This window comes from Crocodylus siamensis, chromosome 4 (assembly GCF_052110815.1).
Source record: "Crocodylus siamensis isolate JL-2025a chromosome 4, ASM5211081v1, whole genome shotgun sequence".
In the NCBI taxonomy this organism is placed as follows: Eukaryota; Metazoa; Chordata; order Crocodylia; family Crocodylidae; genus Crocodylus; species Crocodylus siamensis.
The window spans coordinates 115,107,263-115,126,852 of record NC_143398.1 but is presented as its reverse complement, the minus strand read 5'-3'; the positions used below and the strand labels follow the sequence as shown (position 1 = coordinate 115,126,852).

The 19,590-nt window shown below is 40.7% G+C and overlaps 1 protein-coding gene across 2 annotated transcripts in view; it reads right to left on the bottom strand.

The window, feature by feature from the left end:
• The window catches only part of BCL2L13 (BCL2 like 13), a 70,603-nt gene that overhangs the window by 10,180 nt on the left and 40,833 nt on the right, over positions 1 to 19,590 (bottom strand). For both annotated transcript variants that reach the window (XM_090043465.1, XM_090043466.1), the window contains one exon: positions 13,053 to 13,196. In XM_090043465.1, coding sequence (XP_089899591.1) covers positions 13,053 to 13,196 — 144 coding nt within the window. The remainder of the gene's footprint in view (positions 1 to 13,052; positions 13,197 to 19,590) is intronic.

The window sequence follows — 19,590 nt, the reverse complement described above, 5'->3', positions numbered from 1 at the left end:
AGAGTTTGTGACTGCTGGACCCTGTCATTCCCTGGGGCGCTCTGGTGAGCAGGCACTCCCCCAGATCCTGATGCACACTCCTTATGTACTTACAGGCAGCCACCAGGTCCCCCCTCAGTCTGCGCTTTTCAAGGCTGAAGAGTCCCATGGCTCTCAGCCTCTCTTCGTAAGACCTCTTCTCTTGCCCTGATCATGCGCGTGGCTCTCCTCTGGACACTCTCAAGCTTCTCCAGCTCCTTCTTGAACTGTGGAGTCCAGAATTGGATGCAATACTCCAGCTGTGGCCTCACCAAGGCTGAGTACAGCAGGACGACGACATCTTGTGATCTGCTATGGATGCAAGCCAGAGCTTTGTTCACTTTACCAGCTGCAACATCGCACTGGTGGTTCATGTTCATCCTGTGGTCAATCATGACCCCCAAGCCTTTCGGCCGTGGTGTACTGCCGAGCCTATAAGTGTGATGCGGGTTCCCCCAAGGTGGAGTACCTTGCATTTATCTGTATTGAATGTCATCAGGTTTTTGTCCGCCCATTTCCTAAGCCTATCACAAGGTCAGCCTGGACCACCAGCCTATCCTCAGGCGTGGATGCTCTACCCCAAAGTTTGGTGTCATCGGCAAACTTGCCTAGTCCACTTCTGACACCAATGTCCACATCATTAATAAAGACGTTAAAGAGTATAGGTCCAAGGACAGAGCCTTGGGGGACACCACTGGTCACAAAGCCCCATAATGATTCACTTCCGTCGACTACCGCTCTCCGGATCTGACCTCAGAGCCAATTCCCCAGCTATCAGACCGTAGCCAAGGCTGCAGTTCACCAATTTTTCCATGAGGAGATCATGGAACACCAGATCAAAAGCTTTTTTAAAATCCAGATATATGACATCAATCTTTTCTCCCTTGTCCAGGTGGTCATAGAAGGAAATGAGATTGATCAGGCAAGACCTACCCACAACAAAGCCATGCTGGCTGTCCCTCAGGATGTTGCCATCAGCCAGCTTGTCAAGAACGGTCTCTTTGATAATTTTTTCCAACATTTGCCCAGGGACTGAGATCAAGCAGATTGGCCTGTAGTTCCCCAGATCTATTTTCCTCCCTTTCTTGAAGACAGGCCCCACATTGGCCTTCTTCCAATCTTTGGGTACTTCACCCGAGTGCCACGAGTTTTCAAATATCCTTGCCAGTGGCTGGGCTATGATGCCTGCCAGCTCCATAAGTACTCTGGTGTGCAATCTGTCAGGACCAGCTGACTTGAAGGTGTCCAGCCTCTAAAGGTGTTCCATTATAAGAACTATTCTGATGCCGAGTATAAATTCACCCTCACCCTGGCCGTCCTACATCATGATAGGCTGGGTGGTCCCTTTGGGCTGGTGAAAAACTTTTTCCTGGGTGTCAGTTGTCCCATTTGATTTGGCAGGGGGTCCAGTGTTGCCCTTGTTTTTCTTTCGACTCCCCACATATCTGAAAAATAACTTTTTGTTGTCCTTGATAAGTGTAGCCAGTTGGAGTTTGGTTGCAGCCTTGGCTTTCCTGGTTTGCTCCCTACAGGTGTGGACCAGTGCAGAATACTCCTCCGTAGTGGTGATTCACATCTTCCATCTTTTACACACCTCTCTTTTTAGATGCGGAACATCCACAAGTTCCCTGCTGAGTCAAGGGGGTTGCTGTGCCCTTTTACTACCCTTCCTTTGAGATGGGATGGACATCCCTTGTCTTTTCAGGATCACTCCCTTAAGGAGCAACCACTCATCTTGGACTCCTCTACCTGTTGAGTCATGGCCCCTTAGGGCCTCGACAACAAGCCTTCTGAGCTTACCAAAGTCAGCTTTCCTAAAGTCAAGGGCTTCTGCATTGCTGACTGAGTTGCCAGCTTTGTGATGGATAGTAAAAGTGATCAGATCGTGGTCACCATCTCCCAGCTTTCCTCTGATTCTTAGGTCACCGACTAGATCATCTCCTTTGGCCAGTACCAGGGTCCAGCAACGCTTTACCCTTCGTTGGTCCATAAACTTCTTGAGTCAGGTAGGGTTCATCCACACACGCGAGGAAGCTTTGTGACCATTTGGATCTGGCCAAGTGCTCTTCCCATGAGATGTCCACATAGTAGATGGCTTTATCGTTATTTAATTAAACAAACTTGACTGACAAAACATGAAGAGACGCTCCAGTGTTCCACACTTACCTAAAAACAGCATTAAAAAGAAAACATCAAGATCCTTACCTTACTTTTCTTTACAGATATTTGTTACATGCACCAGAGATACATTCTGCATCTGAAAAAGACTGGGGAGGCTGTCCACACAGCAGTAAATGGAAGGGAAAGAATCCATGAAAAGTCTAGCAAAATGTAGTTTACCATTTACAAAGAGCTTGAAAACCCCACTCACAGAGAACAGAAGACAACACACATTCAAAGAGGCATGTTACAGTTGCTGGGCAAGCCATACCTTGAATTTTCCTCACTCTTGTGTAAAATCAGGGGTTAGATGAGAGAAGAAAGTTGTAATGTCACCTCTGAAACGTGGTTTCCATATTGGTGGGCTTGGATTCTATTTCTGATGATGAAAAAAAGGCTTGGAAAACCATCAGAAATGAAGGCCAATGTGGCTAAAACATGCTGGACTTTTCCAAGTAGGAAAGAGTAGAACTCTAAGACCACATGAAATGCCAGGGGAGAGAGACAACGCTGAATTTCCTCAGTACTAGTGGGTAAGAGAAAATTAAACAAAAAGAATACAGAGAAACTGGTAACCTGGGTCAAAGGTTCAGCAAGGTCTGTATTGATATAAGGGCACAAGAAGTGGATGTGATAGCGAAAAAAGGGATACCAGAAATCTGTATTAAAACTTAAGGAGGCCTGTAAGCAAGTTTTGCTTGTCGCTCCAATTTGACCAGTAAGAGAGAAACATAAAAATATTGTCATTTTTCCTTTTGGAATGGTGAGGTTAATGGAGCACTTTCACTATGTGAGCTGTAATGAAATCAAACAGCTGTCAAAAACTGAAGACCTCTAAGGGTAGCAGGCCAGGATAAAAAAAAAAAAAAAAAAATGCAGGCTTACTCAACGTGAACAGCCAGCTGAAATAAAAAAATGTTGCTATTATTTTTCAAGAGCATGGGAAGCAATCTACCCCAGAAGAAAAAGAGGGGAAGGAAGGTAGAAATCATCATTAAAATTCTCTAAGAAAAGAAATTTAAACAACTAACAACTATCATGGGCTCATTTGGTTGTCAGGCATGGGGAGAGTCTTCTGTACAATTATTCAGACCAGAATCCATAATACCACTAACAACAGATTTTTGTATTATCTGTCCTTGCTTGTATCATATCTTTGATACTATTATTCTGTTGTTGAGTTTCATAATTCTGGTGACAGCATCTACAAAGTAATGACGCAACGGAGAGCAAGCATCGCTTTCCAGAAATTCACCAAAAATAAAATAATGAAGTGGTCAGAATAAAGAATGCTGGTATCTTGGAGGCTGACCCAGAAGGACCCCACACAGCATTTAAGCATATTAATGACTGAAGCAGCAAAGTTACAGATTTATACTTGAGCAAATTAAAGAAAGTGGCCCAAAAAGTTTTTGCCAATCAAATCTTACCTCTGTCTTATGCACTTCAGTGTAGGAAATAAAACTGGAATGGGAAAAGGGGAAGGGATCTAGGATTTAGGACAAGGGACTGGGAAGCAACAGTTCTATTCCAGGCTACCAGCACAACATCATACAGCAAACTCATTCACATCTTCTTTACGTTTTTAAAAGATGAGGAAAAACATATTTATTTGGACTTTGGGAAGTTTGGAGGGGTGGGCCTCTTAGGACCCCACTCCTCAGATTGGCACGTGAACTATTTATGCAATTTAAATGGGCACGTGAATGGTTTCAGCTTCCTCTCCCCCACTGCACAGAGGTTTACCATCATACTTGCTTACACAGGTGCCCAGCACTCGTGTATCTTTCAAGCCACGCTTGCAGTGCTTTTGGCTGATAGCTGCCTTTCACATCTAGCCATTTGTGCTAATGGACTATGGCACGTGCAGGGAGCAGTGCAAGGACTTGGATTGCAGCCGCACAGAAAGTAATCTGCTCAGTAAGTCTCTACCAGCCCTCTTCTGAACCCATGAGCTGACTTGATCAGCAAAGGGTGAATAGCATCAGTGCATATTTGTATTCTACTGAATAGTTTCTCTTCCCTGTCTCCTAGAGCTCACTGCTGACATCCACCCACGTCACATGCTTCTCCTGTTAGCTGATGCCATATTATCCCACCACAGGAAAACCTAGCATTCTAAACACTAGATTTCAATCAGAAACAAATCCCTGCACCAAATTCAGCTGAAAGGTACAACAAATCTCAAAACACACCAATAGTTCGAAACTCATGTAAAATGTGTTCCAAAAAAACTTGTGGGTCTCTTTGGATCAGCACTTAATAAAGTTTAAACTAGCAACTGATGGTCTGCTCTGGTATCTAGCCCTTTGATCACTTTGCTTTTGAAATGCAAAGAATGATCTGTTCAGATAATGGGAGTGTTAAATGGTCTCAAACTCATTTTCCAGAAACAAACCAAAAAATGCCCAAGACCAACTGCAGATGCTTCCTCAGCCTGACTCGGGGTATTTTTACCTGAAAGCTTGCAAAGAAGAATTTTTCCAACTATTTGAGTTGGTCTAATGAAAGATATCAGATTTACCCGAAGAACCTTGTCTGCCAAGTCTAAACTAAAACACAAACAACATGGTCCACTGAACCAGACTTCAAACTGACCTCCTGTCATGATGGGACTATGCCCTATCAGTCATGAGCTCTGGGACTAGGTCAGAGGGTAGGATTGTTTAGTTGTAGACAATCAGGTAGTGCTATGAAAACAATAAACTTGAACTCTCACTAGAATCTTTTAGACATTGTTTGTCAGACATGCAGGAGCGCCATCTTGTGGAGACACCCATGTATTTTTAATATCCCTTGGACCCCCTGCAGTTAAATACTCCATGGAGAATCTCAAGGAGGATAATACCTCTGAGGACAGTAAGAAAAGATGGTAAGAGCCAAAGGTCTCAGCAAGGAAATTGCATGTGGGGGACTTTCCAGTCCCCTTTTTTACTTTCATTTTAAAAAACCCCAAAACCCAGGGTCTACAATGTCAGTCAGGAAGTTTTAACGGTCTGAGTTACAAACTTTAACTTGCGATGCATTTGGGCTAGAGATCGAGCTGTTCAAAGGTGGGGGAAAAGCACCAAAACGTTATGGATTACTATCCACTATGACAATCTTAACAAGTCTCCCTCTATGACACCAACATTTCTCATACATAATTAGTTTTTTCCAGGTATAGAAACAATGCATGTTATGCTTTCAAGGTCTATAACACAGCAAAATCTTCACACTGACGAAGCTCCGAGCTGATTCAAAGAAAAAAAAAGAAGAAAGAAAGAATATACCCATGTATATATTCTGCTATAATCAAGGCTGCCTCATTTTAGCCTAAGCTGCCTCAGACTAGAGAATTAATTTAAACTGTGTCACATGTTCCATGGATCAACATATTTTGTTTCTCCAGATGCCAGTACATTTACAGACCAATTTTTAAATCCAGATGCGTCACTAATAGTTATACTCCTCCAGAGAAAAAGGTTACACCAGGGTCAACCAGCACTGCTCAGCTGAAAATCCATTCTTACAGGCTACCGATACATTGCTTATGATATGTGGTTAGAAACAGCTCCTGGAATAAGTGGAGCCAAGGGTAAGCCAGAAAGAATCTGTGGCAATAAAGTGACATTCCTACATTAACAGCATAAAAAAGGGAGAGACCACTACCAGCCTTTTTTCAGTGTTCTTAATAGCTAAGTTATGCATTTCAAGATCTATAGCTCTAAGAATAGGAATGCTTTAGTACACTAAACAGGAAGAAATAAAGGTACCCTCCAAAGGTAATTTCAGATAAGGTAGGAGGTCCAAAATGATCCAGAGAAAATAAAAACATTAGATCAAACTGACAGATTGAGATCCAGTGATCCTGCCAGTTAGACCCCCAAGGACAGAGCATTTGCAGAAGCAAGCTGCAAACATTTGGAAGTCTGATCCACAATACAGAGCAGCTTGTGCAAGACCCCTTCATACACACCCATTACTATCTGTGGGTCTCTAGTCATTTAAATAGATAACAGAGTTTAGAAAGATTTTGATTAAAAACAAGAAAAAATGTGTGCCCCACCTTCCTGCCCAAAAAGAAGGTAGATGGGAAGGAAGGGACAAAATGTTTGCAACGAGTATAAGAAACATTATCCAGTTCCCTTGGAAATGTGGAACAGATCCTAAAGTGACTTGAGCAGTTTATCTTTGACTTGTAATAACAAAGACAAATCATGTCTAACAATTACAAAACAAATCACACCAACAATACAACCACTGCTCCCACCACATTCCAATGATATTGTAGCTATATGTTCTCAAAGTGAGCTTGTTCCACTCCCTTTTTCCACCATCTGCAGCAAGCCAATTTTAATGTACAAAACTTTTAAGATGCTGCCCTGGCTAGCTAAGCTCCTCAGCTCAGTTCAACAGCTAAAAGATTATTTATTCACTTCTATCAGTTTGAGATAGTCTGAATACACGTAACTTGGCTTTAGCTCGATGAGATCAAACTGCCCACCCAGCATTCTGTAACTGCCCAGTGTTGAAATACCATTCTCCATCGAGGCACAGCACACAGATGCAGTATCATCACAGAAAAGCTGCCTGAACAAATCTTTTCTACTATTGTGCTGAAGAAGTTACGTAGGGAGAAGTGAATGTTCGATCGATATATGACACTGCAGAATTGTGAATTATAATGATTTTAAAACAAAAAAAAAAAAAAACCATACAGAGAACTTTCCCTGCTTCCCCTTCCTCCCAGCTCCACCACATTAAACATGTTTATCTTTCCTACAATGCAGTATTGTGTCTGTAGATTCTTGCATTGTCATCCCAAAGCAGAATCCTGAGATCCTATGGAAAAAAACATTCATGTCCCTCAGTGAAAACTAATTACTTTGTTTTCCCAGGGTGAAGGCAGGGTACAACTCTGGTACAAAATATTTATGCATCAGAAGAATGGAAAATGCTGTATTGCTGTATACAGTGAAAAAGAAAGAGGGGACAGAAGAACAAAATTTCTTCTCCCTCATTCACACAAGAGCTCCAAATACTAGTAGCAGTTTAAAGTCTAACATTTAAATATAACAATTCAAAATTAGTATTTGCCTTTCCACAGAAGATGTACAATTATTGTTAAAAAATTAAACTCAGAGTAGGATGCTACGAGCCTGTCCCTTGCCGTGAGCTAGTCTTTTACAAATTCAGCCCCAACCTTGAAAGGGGAGAATAATTCTAGCTCTGGGTCACACTGCAGCTTTAATCTTTAACAAGTCAGAAGAAAGAAAGGAATTTACATTTAAATAACTCTAGTAATATTTTGTATTTAAAAAGAAAAGGCTTACTGGCATATATTTCTTATTCACATCCCTCCTAAAAGCCAAAAGCAGGTGGGACTAGAAAGTAAATGTGAGAAAGAATAAGCAGTAGCTACCTTTCAAAAAAACAGTCTTGCAGCTCTTCCCCCAGGCTTTCCTAAAGATTCTTTTCAATGCGAATGAAAGCTAGCCCTGACGAACAGGTAGGCTGAGCTTGAAATGTACCTACAAAATTGCCTTGAAAGAAAAAGCCTTACCAAGCTGACAGTCTTACTGTGCACTTTTCCAGGAGATCAACAGTCGCTTCTGATGCAGCAGCATCAAGGCTACAGAAGTCCAGACACAAAGGGAAGGACGGGAGAAGCGCGTATACTACACGTCAGTTTGTTTATGCCCTTATATAGCTTCAGGGCAAACAGAAGGGCTAAGCTGCCAAATGAGACTAGCAAATGCTTTGCAATGGGTAAAAATAAAAAGAGAACAAGCTCACTGTGTGACCATTCAGGCTTCAATAAGCACAACATCAGGAAAGAAAAAATCATGACTGCAAGCCATTTAGAGAGCTGTCTGAAAACCTTTATATAAAATCAGGCCTGCCCCTCAGCTCTGGAAGGAATCCATCATAAATTTAACGTTGATTATAATTAGTGTTAATAGTTGAATAGACAGGAAAGAATGAGCCTCTTCCCGTTTTCCTATGTGTACCTTCAGAAGACAGGGCTTTTGGAGATTGCAAAACAAATCAAGTAATCATTTCAGCTACTGTTTAGTTCATAAATATATCATATTTACCCAAATCAAAGGCACCTCTGAATTCAAGACAAACCCCCAATAATTAGATTTGATACATGAAAAATTTATAAATGTTACAATTTTCCATATATAGAATCTAATGATTGGAAAGTTGTCTTAAATTTGTCCATCATCCCATCATTGCAGTGGGGAAAGCAGTTGCAAGGAGGCAGGCAGTGGGAAGGCAGTAAAGGGACAGGAGTCAAGTGGCCTGACCCCTGCATCTTGCTCCACCACACCTTGCGCCCTGCTGCCTGCACCCCCACATTTACCCAACCCAGGCCTGTGCATACCAGCACCTGCTCCCACCTCCCCCCAGCCTCTACCCTCCCCAACCCACTGCTGTTTATCCTCAGTGTGAAGACAAGTGCAGGGGGAAGCAGTGGGGGAAGGGGAACAGAAGCTACAGAGAGGGGCAGGCAGAGAGCAGAGGTGGTACAGCTCTGACTCTTGCCTCTGTGTTGAGGCCAGCATTGGAATTGCTGCAGCAGCTGCCTGCTCCCCAAGCATCATGAATCCAAGACAAGGGGTTCCCATGTTAAATGGGAGAGAAAACCTTGTCTTGGATTTGAGTAAACAGGGTAATTCATGTGGCAGTTGTAGCTAAAATGTCAAAGATGCTTCATCACAGGGAGGAGTCCCTGTGATGAAGAATTCACACAGACAGACAAAAAACAAGACAGGCTCAAGGGCAAGAGAAAGGAATGCAATGTGCAGGCAAAGCAGTCAGGCTCTCCCCTGCACCTCTTTTCCAAGATCAGAATCTGTCTGCCCATATTTCTACTGGGGAGAAAGATGGGAAATCTGAAATTAACTTCTGGGCTAGGGACAGAAGTTACACATAAACAGGTTTAAATGATCAGAAACTGGTTTAAACCTGTAACAGAACAAAAGTTCAGTGCACATAAACCAGTTTCAAAATGGCTGACACAGGTTTAAGATAAACCTGGTTGAATGTCGTATCAGGCTTAGCTGATTTGAGTCAAACTGGTTTATGAAACTTCTGTCCCAGACCCCTTCCTGGTTCAAGTTAAATCAGCAACCCAGCAGACCTCGGGGGCAGCAAGAAGTGAAAACAGCACCCCCCAGCTCTAGCACCCCCAAGCTTCTGGCCTGGGCCACTGCAAGCATGTGGCTGCATTTCCTGAATCAAAGGTAAATGTCTGTTCACTTCAGTTTCAATTTAATCTCTGCAGTTTAGACTAACTTGTAAAGACTGAATCAATTCAGCCTCAGGCTTTTTGACCGTCTGTTCTTAGCCCTGGTGTCTGAGGCTCTCATGGTAGTAAAAGGCAGTTTCCCCCCACCACACTCCATGAGAAGCTCTGATTTTCAACTTCAATTTAGCTTCTAAAGAAGTTCAATCCTGACACTTACCCAGCCCAGCCCCTGTTCAGTTAGCCTGGTGATCTTCAACCAGGTTGCGATGGCAGCCTGTGGTGTCTTGAGATCCTTTAAAAAGGTGCTGCAGGATGCCACACAACGTTAGTACTGTTAGGTGTGCAAATATGATTCACAAGATAAGCCCTGAGATTTGAAATAGGAATTTAGAGTGTTAAAATAATTCTGTCTCGTGGTTTTTCTGAGTTCTTTGCAACAGAAGACTTGCTCTATTATTTTTCTGTAGTTAAAAAATTAATGAAAAATAAGTGTTAGCACTTTCCAATGGGTGTCTGAAATCTGAAGAGGGGTGCCTCAACTCTAGAAAGGTTCACAACCACTGAATTAGCCACTTCCTCACACCCAAACATCTCCCAACCCCTCAAAACAGTCTAAAACTAGAAACTGCTCACATTCTGGGGATGCACGAGACTGCAAAAGCATTATCCTTATTATTGCAGCAGAGTGAAGTTGATTGGCTCATGTGTCCGAATAATATTGGCTCCATGGGAAGTCATCATAGAGAAGGAAGGCTCAGCTTATCTCCTCAACATCCTGAATATCTAATTTTTGAAAGAGGCTGGATCCAACTTAAAAGATGACCCTCTGCTTTGAAAAATTAAGAGTGAACCCTAGCCTACATGGTGATCCTAAGAAGAGAGACAGTCGTGCTGACAAAAATCTCTTAAACCCCTTCCTCTGCTGTGACTGCCCAAGACTACGGGCAGAGATCATTTTGCCATTTCTTCAGTTTTAGACAAGCTCAAACTAAGCAGCGCTGCACTTGGCTTGTTCCTCTTGCACAGCTTCAGGATGTCAAAAATAACCAACTAGAGAGACCTGGTTGCACCTGCTTCACACAGTTCCAGGACCACACCAGAGGCACAACTTGGATTTTCACCATGATAATTCACTGCAAACAGCCAGAGGCACAACTTGCATTTTCACCATGATAATTCACTGCAAATAGCCAGGGCAATGCTATCCCCTCGCAGCTGCAGCATATGGGAACCCAGGTAATATGCTTCAATCCACATAGAGCTACTCCCACAGGTTCTGTTTAGAAGTAGCCATAAAACAGGTTTTACCCAACAGCTTCTTATGTATGCATGTATGCAGTTCTGTTCACTTCAAACATAAATAAAATGTCCTACCTTCATTCCAGAATCTGATGATATACCCCATTCCTCACCCACCACATTGTCATAAAGGGGCACACATCGTGTGGATTATATACTTCCTAATCCAAAACGGAAGGGGAAAAAAGCAGATATCAACTAATAAAACCAAACGTTTCCCTTACAGGAAACAAAGGATAAAACCATACTCATTCCCTTCTACAGAAACCATGTACATAAGGGTCCCTGCCCCTACCCGGGAACAGCTGAGGGAGTTACTGTTGCCACATCTATTCAGCGAGAAAGGGGTTTTTTTCTCACCACTTTGTTTAGTTTTCTTTCCTTTTCTCCTGATTCAAAAATAGCTCTGGCTTGTTTACTACACTGCTTGTGTCATTCTGATTTTTTTGCCCAAATGGATATATACAGAAAGAGCACAGCCCATGGAACATAGGCCACTCAGCCACATACATGAGCCCACAGCCAACACAAAGCACAAGCTCCCACCCTCCAGAGCCACAGGGGGAAGCTGTCCACTTTCAACAGCTTTGTTCTGTAATGTATGGTTATAAAAAAGGCTTTAAAAGTGGAGCTGGAAAACAAACATGAGCCTATTTAATGACAATTCACCAAAAGCCAATTTTATAAACAGCATGATACCAATACATTCTTCTGCCTTAAAACTGCAAACTGGAATCTTAACCAACCAAAGCCAATGTCTGCATGTATCTAATTAAGGCCTGAAATGCATAGATGACAGTCCTGCCCATCTGGCAAAAACTGAAAGACAAACATCTGGAAAGCAACCTAACAGTACCAGTAGAAAGAAGCAGTAAACCCTGCTGCCAAGAAGAGGGAAAAGTCAGGGAATGAATGTATGAAACAGTTTGCTCCCTGAAACAATGATTCTCAACCAGGGTGCTATGCACCCTGGGATTCCTTGACAGCCTTTCAAGAGTGCTGTGGGGGCATCATACAATATCAACACTGTCAGTTATGCAAACATGAATCACAAGATAAACCCAGGGATTTAATAGGAATTCAGAGCATTAAAACCATTCTGACCTGTGGCAGCCTTTGTGAGTTCTTCTGCAACAGAAGACTTGCTCTATTATTTTTCTGTAGTCAAAAAGCAAGTGAAAACTAAGAGCTGGCCTTTCCCTAGGGGTACTTTGAGTCTAATAAGAGCACCTTTGAGTTTAAAAAGGTTGAAAACCACTGCCCCATGAAATTTCCAGTGAAAATACAGAAAAATGAGAAGCTATCCAAACATAATTTTTCCTGTTAGGACTTTTTAATCAGTGGATTTTCCTGACCAGCTTTACTTCTACAATAAGACCAACTAACATTTCGCTAATCCCAGATTAATTGTTTAAATCTGGCAACCTTCCAGAAACAAATGAATCTCAAAGCCCATCCTGTCATAATACAGCTCCAGCTGAATTGCCAATACATCAACAAGCCACATGCAAACTGCAGGGATTAGGAGCTATATTTCTGGTAGATTCACAGTACTGGACCTGCCTCACTTCAATACAAGCACTGTGAATGTTTTTTCAAATACAACTCTCAATTTGCCATGAATATGAAACAGCAATCTAAGACACAATTTCTGCAAGAAGATTTTGCTACAAGGGGGTCTGCTTATTCCACAGATTTTTATACAACCCCTATCATTGTAGTATCTGAATGCTTTCCAATAGTGCATTAAAAATGCTGATTAACATGGCATATTAAAAAAGGCAAATCTGACACCTACTGCATTTCCTGTGCAGAACTTCTGAGCTTGTTCATCCTCTGCCAAAGACAATCTGAAGTTTGTGAAAGGAGAGAAAATACTATACAAACAATGTCCAACATTCATCTACCGTGGGAAAATAAAATTATACAGACTGACCTCTGTGGCTCAACGTATCTGGAACTATAGGACATTGGACTTGCTTCTAAAATGCAATATTCTATGTACCAGAAGTAAAAAGCATCTCATCAGAAGCCAGCCACACAACGGCAACATTTATGTCTTAATATGTTCAGTACAAGGTCCAGTCAGTATTTTCCATCTGAACCCCTCTTCAACTCAGACAGCCCTTGTAAACCCAACCCAAGCCATATCTCCTCTTAAGAATCTAAGCCTCCTTTTTTCTGGAGACCACGTCATCCCTGCTCTCAACTTCACATGCTGACCACTAGCAAATCCTCTCAGCCTCACTGTAGAATGACTAGCAGAGCATGCGTCAAACCATACATCTGGAATCACACTCTCAAAGGGATATGAAATTTACTGTTGCCTTCTTACCCATCCGCCTTGTTGGATTATATAGTCTGCAGAATAATCTTCTAGATATGTCACTCCAAAGTGCACAAGTGCGCTGAGAGGCTCCTGGCCCCGTTTTGTCAACTCCATCAAGAACTGCTGCAGCAGAATCAGAGGCACCAAGACCTTCAAAAGACAATGATTGAAAATGATAACATTTCCTAGATTGGATGCTACTGCAGATGAGAAGAGAATGTTCATATAGGTTACAAATTAATGGCCTAAGTCTTCAGGTGTCTCAGCTACAAAATCCTCTTTTATGCCCATTTCAGTATGTTCATAACTATCCAACAAAAATTCTTCCTTTTGTCTTTCAATTGCATCCTTGCTCTTGCCTCAAAAGTGAATTACTTTGAGAAGTCTGAGAGAAAGGGAGTCAAATAAGGTATTAAGTGATACACATACAGACATTCCATGATGTAAATACCCTACACTGCCTTTGGTTAAGGAAAACAGCTGAACTCTTAAACTTGGAGTTTATTCTCATATAGCATGCAAGTATCTCTCAGTTCCAAGGCTGCAAGCAGGATTTGGCCAACTTTGGAAAAAATGGTTTGAATTAGAGCCATTAACTTTTGAAAAAGCTCTTGGAGCAGATACGAGAAAAAATATTAATGCTTTAAAGAACCCAATAAATGCACTTCACATCTATTCTCTGTAAGGACCAGCCAATCCCCTGTGGGCAGGAAGGATCATTGGAGTGCTTCATGAAAAAGGTACAGTCCAGGCTGATAATGTTGCTTAGTATGAATCATAAATGCCTTGCTAGTCTCCCTCATAGTACGCTGTTTTGCAGCTTCTTCCCATTGCTGATCCCAGGCATAAGTAGAGGATGCAGTATAGGGGGAAAAAGTGCAGGAGAGAGGTAGAAAAATTGTAGAGACTGGTGTAGACCATGGAATGGATACATACACAGATGAAGCCTTGTGAAAATGTACATGGAGAGCATAAAGATGCCAGCCCACCAGTGAGAGGGGTAGCATGTTTTGGATCACTAGGAGCTGAAAAATGGAGGACAAAAGAGGTCTTGTCCACAACACAACAGTGTATATTGTTACAGTCTGGATAACTGATTACATAATTGTGACAACACTCTTACTTTAAAACTGCATTTTCACATATTTCCTGTCATCTTAAACTAAAATTTCTCATACATTATTCCTGGCCAGAGAGAAAGGGACAGAGCATACATGGGAAGGAATTAGCATAAAATAAATGATCAACGCTTTATTTTCTACAGATGCTGTGGGTACACCACACAACTCAAACAGTTCACATTTTTAAACCTCCAACAGGACATACGGATAGTTCTTGGAAGGAAATGTGTGTTTTAAGCTGGAGGCATAAGAGACTGGTAAGGAAATGAAGCTAGTATTTTGTACTACAATGTCTTTCTTCCCTTGCCAATTTAAACGTTTGATCTTCCAGATGCTCCCTAAACCTCAGTCAGGCCCTGCAGTACTGAGAAACAAAGGAACAAATAAAAATATTGATCTCCAGCTCAATGTAGGGCCTGATTTTTTTTCCCAATGGAGTCACTGACTTCACGAACAAGAACAGCTGGACTAGTGGTAGCATAAGGCTGTCCAACAGATTAAAAACCTACAACATCTTTATCTTGGTTATCCAGAGAGTTATTGTTTTATTATGAGCAAAAGATGCATGAACACATAAGTCAAACTTGAAATTTTAATTACGCAAACATAAAACTTTAAGCTGCAAAACCCCATAAGTAATCACAATTCTTTTCTCTGTTGTATAGACACATTAAAAGGACCCTTCTTCACAAGACCATGCAAGTATATCTTAAGAAATAATGCTACAGGGTATCTACAATTTGATTCACAGAGAACATGTTCTAGTTAAGTACAGCACGCCAAAAAATGAAGACAGGTGGGAAAATTTAATGGAAAGGACCGAACAACAATTTTTTTATTCCAGAAAATTGTCACCCAAATTTTCTGATTAGCTAGAACAATGAGGCAAAATATACTCTCGGTTACACTACTGGAATCCCACCAAATTCAGCAAGGTTGTACCTGCATAACAAAAAAGAAAAGTTAATCCAAATACCACTCATGGCTCATTCCAAACCACACAGGAAAAAACTAAAGCAGCTCTGAATTTGTGTAAAGTACACACAGAGTATTCATACCACATATAACCTTTAGCTGTGATCCTTATACTTCTGTTGTCCTACCTCTGGCTTCTTTAGGTGCTAAAGTAATATTTTTAACAGAAAAAACTGTTACAGCTGCCTAAGGGGTTAAACAGGGTATTTGTCAATTGTCTGGTTGGATATAGGAACCCAAATCCTTTCCTGGACCTGGCTCTTTACGACTGAAGGCTTTCATTCAGATTCCAGTCACTAGCCAATAAATGGATTCAGCAATCCAAATAGGCCAAGGCATACTGGAAATAGTCCAGTGTGTTTTACTGAAAATAGCCATTATATTTAGTACTAGTCTCTCTCCCATTTGTGCATATTCAGCAATTTCTGTGAAAATCTGTATTCTTTAAACCTGGCACATTTCCAGCTCTAAACTAGACGGCTCATAATTGCACCTTGATCAAATAATCTGATCGCTGTATATTCAACACAACAGGAAAAATCCTGCCTTCTCTCACAGTGACAGGTTGCAGTAAACATGCAAGAAAACTACTCTGAATCTCCAGTGTGTGACCTGGACTCTGGACCCATCAGGGGTTCAATGCAGCTCTTCATGTCAATTAGCCATATCCCACTTAAGATAGCCTGAAACAGTTCAAACTCCAAAGAACAGAGCAGTACAGAAATATCCCTATCTGCACCTTGGCCAGGAGCTGAAAGAAACAGAAGCTAGCCTAAAGAAACTCTCCCACAGTCAGCTGCAGTACTTTCTGGATGCTAGACTAACATGTCGGTTCCAGGACAGAAACCAGAAACATACCCCAGTTTTGAAAAATGTGACTAAACCAACAGCTTATATCAGGATCAGGGAGTCAAAACTCCTCCTGACATTTCTAGCTTTGTCACAAAGTTGCTGATTTTAAGTGTCTCAACTTTTATGCTAGATTCCCCCTCTGGAAAAAAAGATGCACTACTTACTTCATAGGGACACTATAAAGTGTTTTAGGGTCAAAGGCATTCAAAAGATTGGGGGGGGAGGGGGAATCAGTATTTGAGCTTTTTCTGACAGGTAATATGCATCAAACCAAGTTTTACTTCTGCCACCAGCTTCTTCCTCACATCAGTACAGTGTTGTTGCAAGAGATCATACCATTTTTCATCTAGTTACAGAAGGCTCAGACACACTGTTTTGATTTTAAAGTTTTATTTCTCTGTACTACTTTACAGGCTATCCATGGAAAGAAAAGCCTTTTGCTATGCAAACTGTCAGGTCCTAAACTGAGCACATAGGAGGAGGCAGCTTGATTTTTTCTTCTCTTAAAAAAAAAAACAACCAAACACTTTGTCCTTCCAGCTCCAGATACTCTATTTCTTCTAATCCAAATTAATCACAAAATCATATCAAAAGAGGAACCCAGGATTAAGCAGGCAGGAAAGAAAATTCATGGGTATAACACTTTATTAGCAGTTCCCTACTGCACCTCCTGTATATATATGGTTCTCTAATATTCCATGTAATTCTCTGGAACAGAAACCTCCCAGTAGCATGTAGGAAAAAGTGCATTTTTTGTTTGCAGGGTAGTCAAGTTAGACGGAGTTCCCATTTTCTTAATTTACATAGTACTACTCGATACGTTAACTAAAATGTTTTCTCTGCCACTGTCAAGCAAACTTGCAAAAGCAAACTTGACAGGACATTTAAGTAAAATTTAAGACTTAACATTACTGCAGTTACAGCAGTATGAGAAAATAATCTGTTTAGAAAAAAAATATAGATAGATCTCTTTTCTCAGTTTTTTAAAGTATATTTTCTATGGAAATGGCAGCCATCACCCACTTAAAAAATGTATCTGTTCCTACTGCTGACTTTCCTTTTATACAGCTGTCATTGCAGCAACAATTTCAGTTGGGAAAGTGAACATCTGGACCAGATAAAGGGACACTGTTACCATTTCAATTCAAAGTATTCCTGATAATAAAAATATAAGACAGAGGAAAACTGTCAAAGCAGAAGAATTATGTTTTAAGTGGAAGGCTTTTCAAAGACTCCTATGTTGGCAACTCGCCAGGGTCTCTGGCTACAATAGGCTCTACCCTAATACTGTACATGGCAAATGACAAAAGTATTCTTATCAGCCCAGTCCCATACTTGGCTGCAGTATACCTGTTAATTAGGCCTAACAAGTCTCCTCAGTTTAAAACTACATCCTTCTTAAAAATTATTTTTGTAGTAGCCTTGTTTCTCTCACAAGTCAACTAAGGAAGACTGAGCCTGCAGCAAAAGGCATCTCTGGTGTTCAACTATCCTGTTATTTTGTTACAAAAATGTGCCTCGGATAGGGAAGAGGAATTTAAAAGGAAATGAAATTAATACAATTTTATTCAATTTATTTAAAAAAGTATTATTAAAGGAACTGCCAGATATTCCTGGAGGATAAAGATGGTACATGGGCATATTTTGTATTTATTCTACAGAATGTTGGTTCTTGCTTGCTGACATATTACCACATGGTTTAAAAGTTTTGCACTGCAACAAATCAGACAGTTCTGGGAAGCCAACACCAGCAGGCACCATGTAATGTTTGGCTGAACAGCCATAAAACACAGACATCGAAAGCATCTTTTCGTTAGGATTCTCAGCTGAAGCTGTACTAGGACTGGGATCTCAGACCAGAAGGAGCTACACAGGCTGAAAGGGCTGAATAACATGACCTAAAGGTAGAAAATATTTCCTAGGGTCTATGGCTGCAAGTCTCAATTCTAGTAATTTACAGCTGAAGACTACCCATATTTTAAGTAAACTTGGTGAGGAGAAATCCACTAAAGAAAGTAAAATATTCACACAATTAATGAATCAGGTTTAGTTTTTGTTTTGTTTTAAATAAATTTAGTTAATTGTTAAAGTACTTCTTGGTAATTACTTCAGAAAGACTGGTTCACTCTTTTATACTGCTATGACTAAGTATTTTTTAATTAAACTTGTAAATAAATTCTTTGTTCTCTCCTTTCCTAGAGGCAGCTGTCTAGGAAAGCAGAGAACATAAATCTAGATTCTAGAGCTAGAGTCTACCTAGAGGCCTCTAGGTCTACATAGAGGCCTTCTTATTGAATCCCCTTTAATATGCTCTCTCTGAAAGTGTTACACAAAAGTAAAAAAGGACTGGTTTACTGATTCCCAGTCTGGCAATCAGCCAGTCCTGAGGATGCACAGACTGCTGGAGCATCTTTGATGTAATAATTCTACTTTACATTAAACCATAGCGCTATAATCCAAACTCTCTGTCCCTATTGGTTAATACTTTGAAATGCTGTACATGCTTAGAAGTACTGTATTTTAAACAATATGCCTAGTGTCAGACACAAGACTTCTTGTTGAACCGTTAGCTGTTGGCTAAGAGAAATTTCCATCTAAGACAATAGGATCTACTACAAATTTAAAAAACTAAAGACCCTACATTCGAGACAGTTACATTTTGTGAAACTTTGGGGTTACAACACTCATTCTTCTATTTCTTAGTTCACATGTACAGAAGAAAGCAATATTTAACTTTCTTCTGATTACGGTGTTTGAGGGACAGATTATTAAAATTAAGAAAAAGATGGTTATTGACAATACCCTATTTCTGGTTAAGAGACTCATGCGACTCCACAAGATAAAGCCCTGCAGGGAATATATGGCAAGATGACTTAGAGCAGGCAACCTTTAACATTTTTCAGTTTCTAGGAAAATCTATGGTCTTTTCAGACAAAAATGAGATCTCCAGTAGAAAGTTATGCCTACAAACATTATAGTAAAAGAATTTATTTTTCTACATCTGAGATTCATCAGTTTTCAACATAAAATCTCAGGTACCATAAAAGCTCAAAAAGTAGGTGTCTATAAGTATAGAAGTACCAAACAGTTCATTAAGACTTTTTTTAAACAGTGTTATTCATACCAGCTAATGGAAAACTATATTGAAAGTACAATATTATTGTTCAGATTTTAAGTTGTAGAAGTTAGGAATTCAGAACATAAATGTCTGGAAATTTTATTTCTAGCTTCCTGGTCTTTGTATTTTAATAATCCCATAAAACCTCAGATTATTCAAGGTCAAGCAAAAAAATTAAAATCTTCCAAAATGTCTCAATGTCACCATCATTTAATACAGTAGAAAGTGGTTTTGATGGTTTAATAGGCAGTGCATTCTTTCTAGATGAATGCTGAACCAGTGGTCTAGCCAATACTACGTTGTTTTTCAGCGACAGAAAAGAGGCGGCAGGGAAAGAGACAAGCGACAGGGGGCAAGCTGCCTTCCCGTGCACTGCCTATCCCTCACTCCTCTTCACATTGCCTATCCCCTTACTGCCTCCCTCACTGCCTGCCCCCTACCACCACGTTCTCCACTGCAGTTGTGACAGGGATGAATT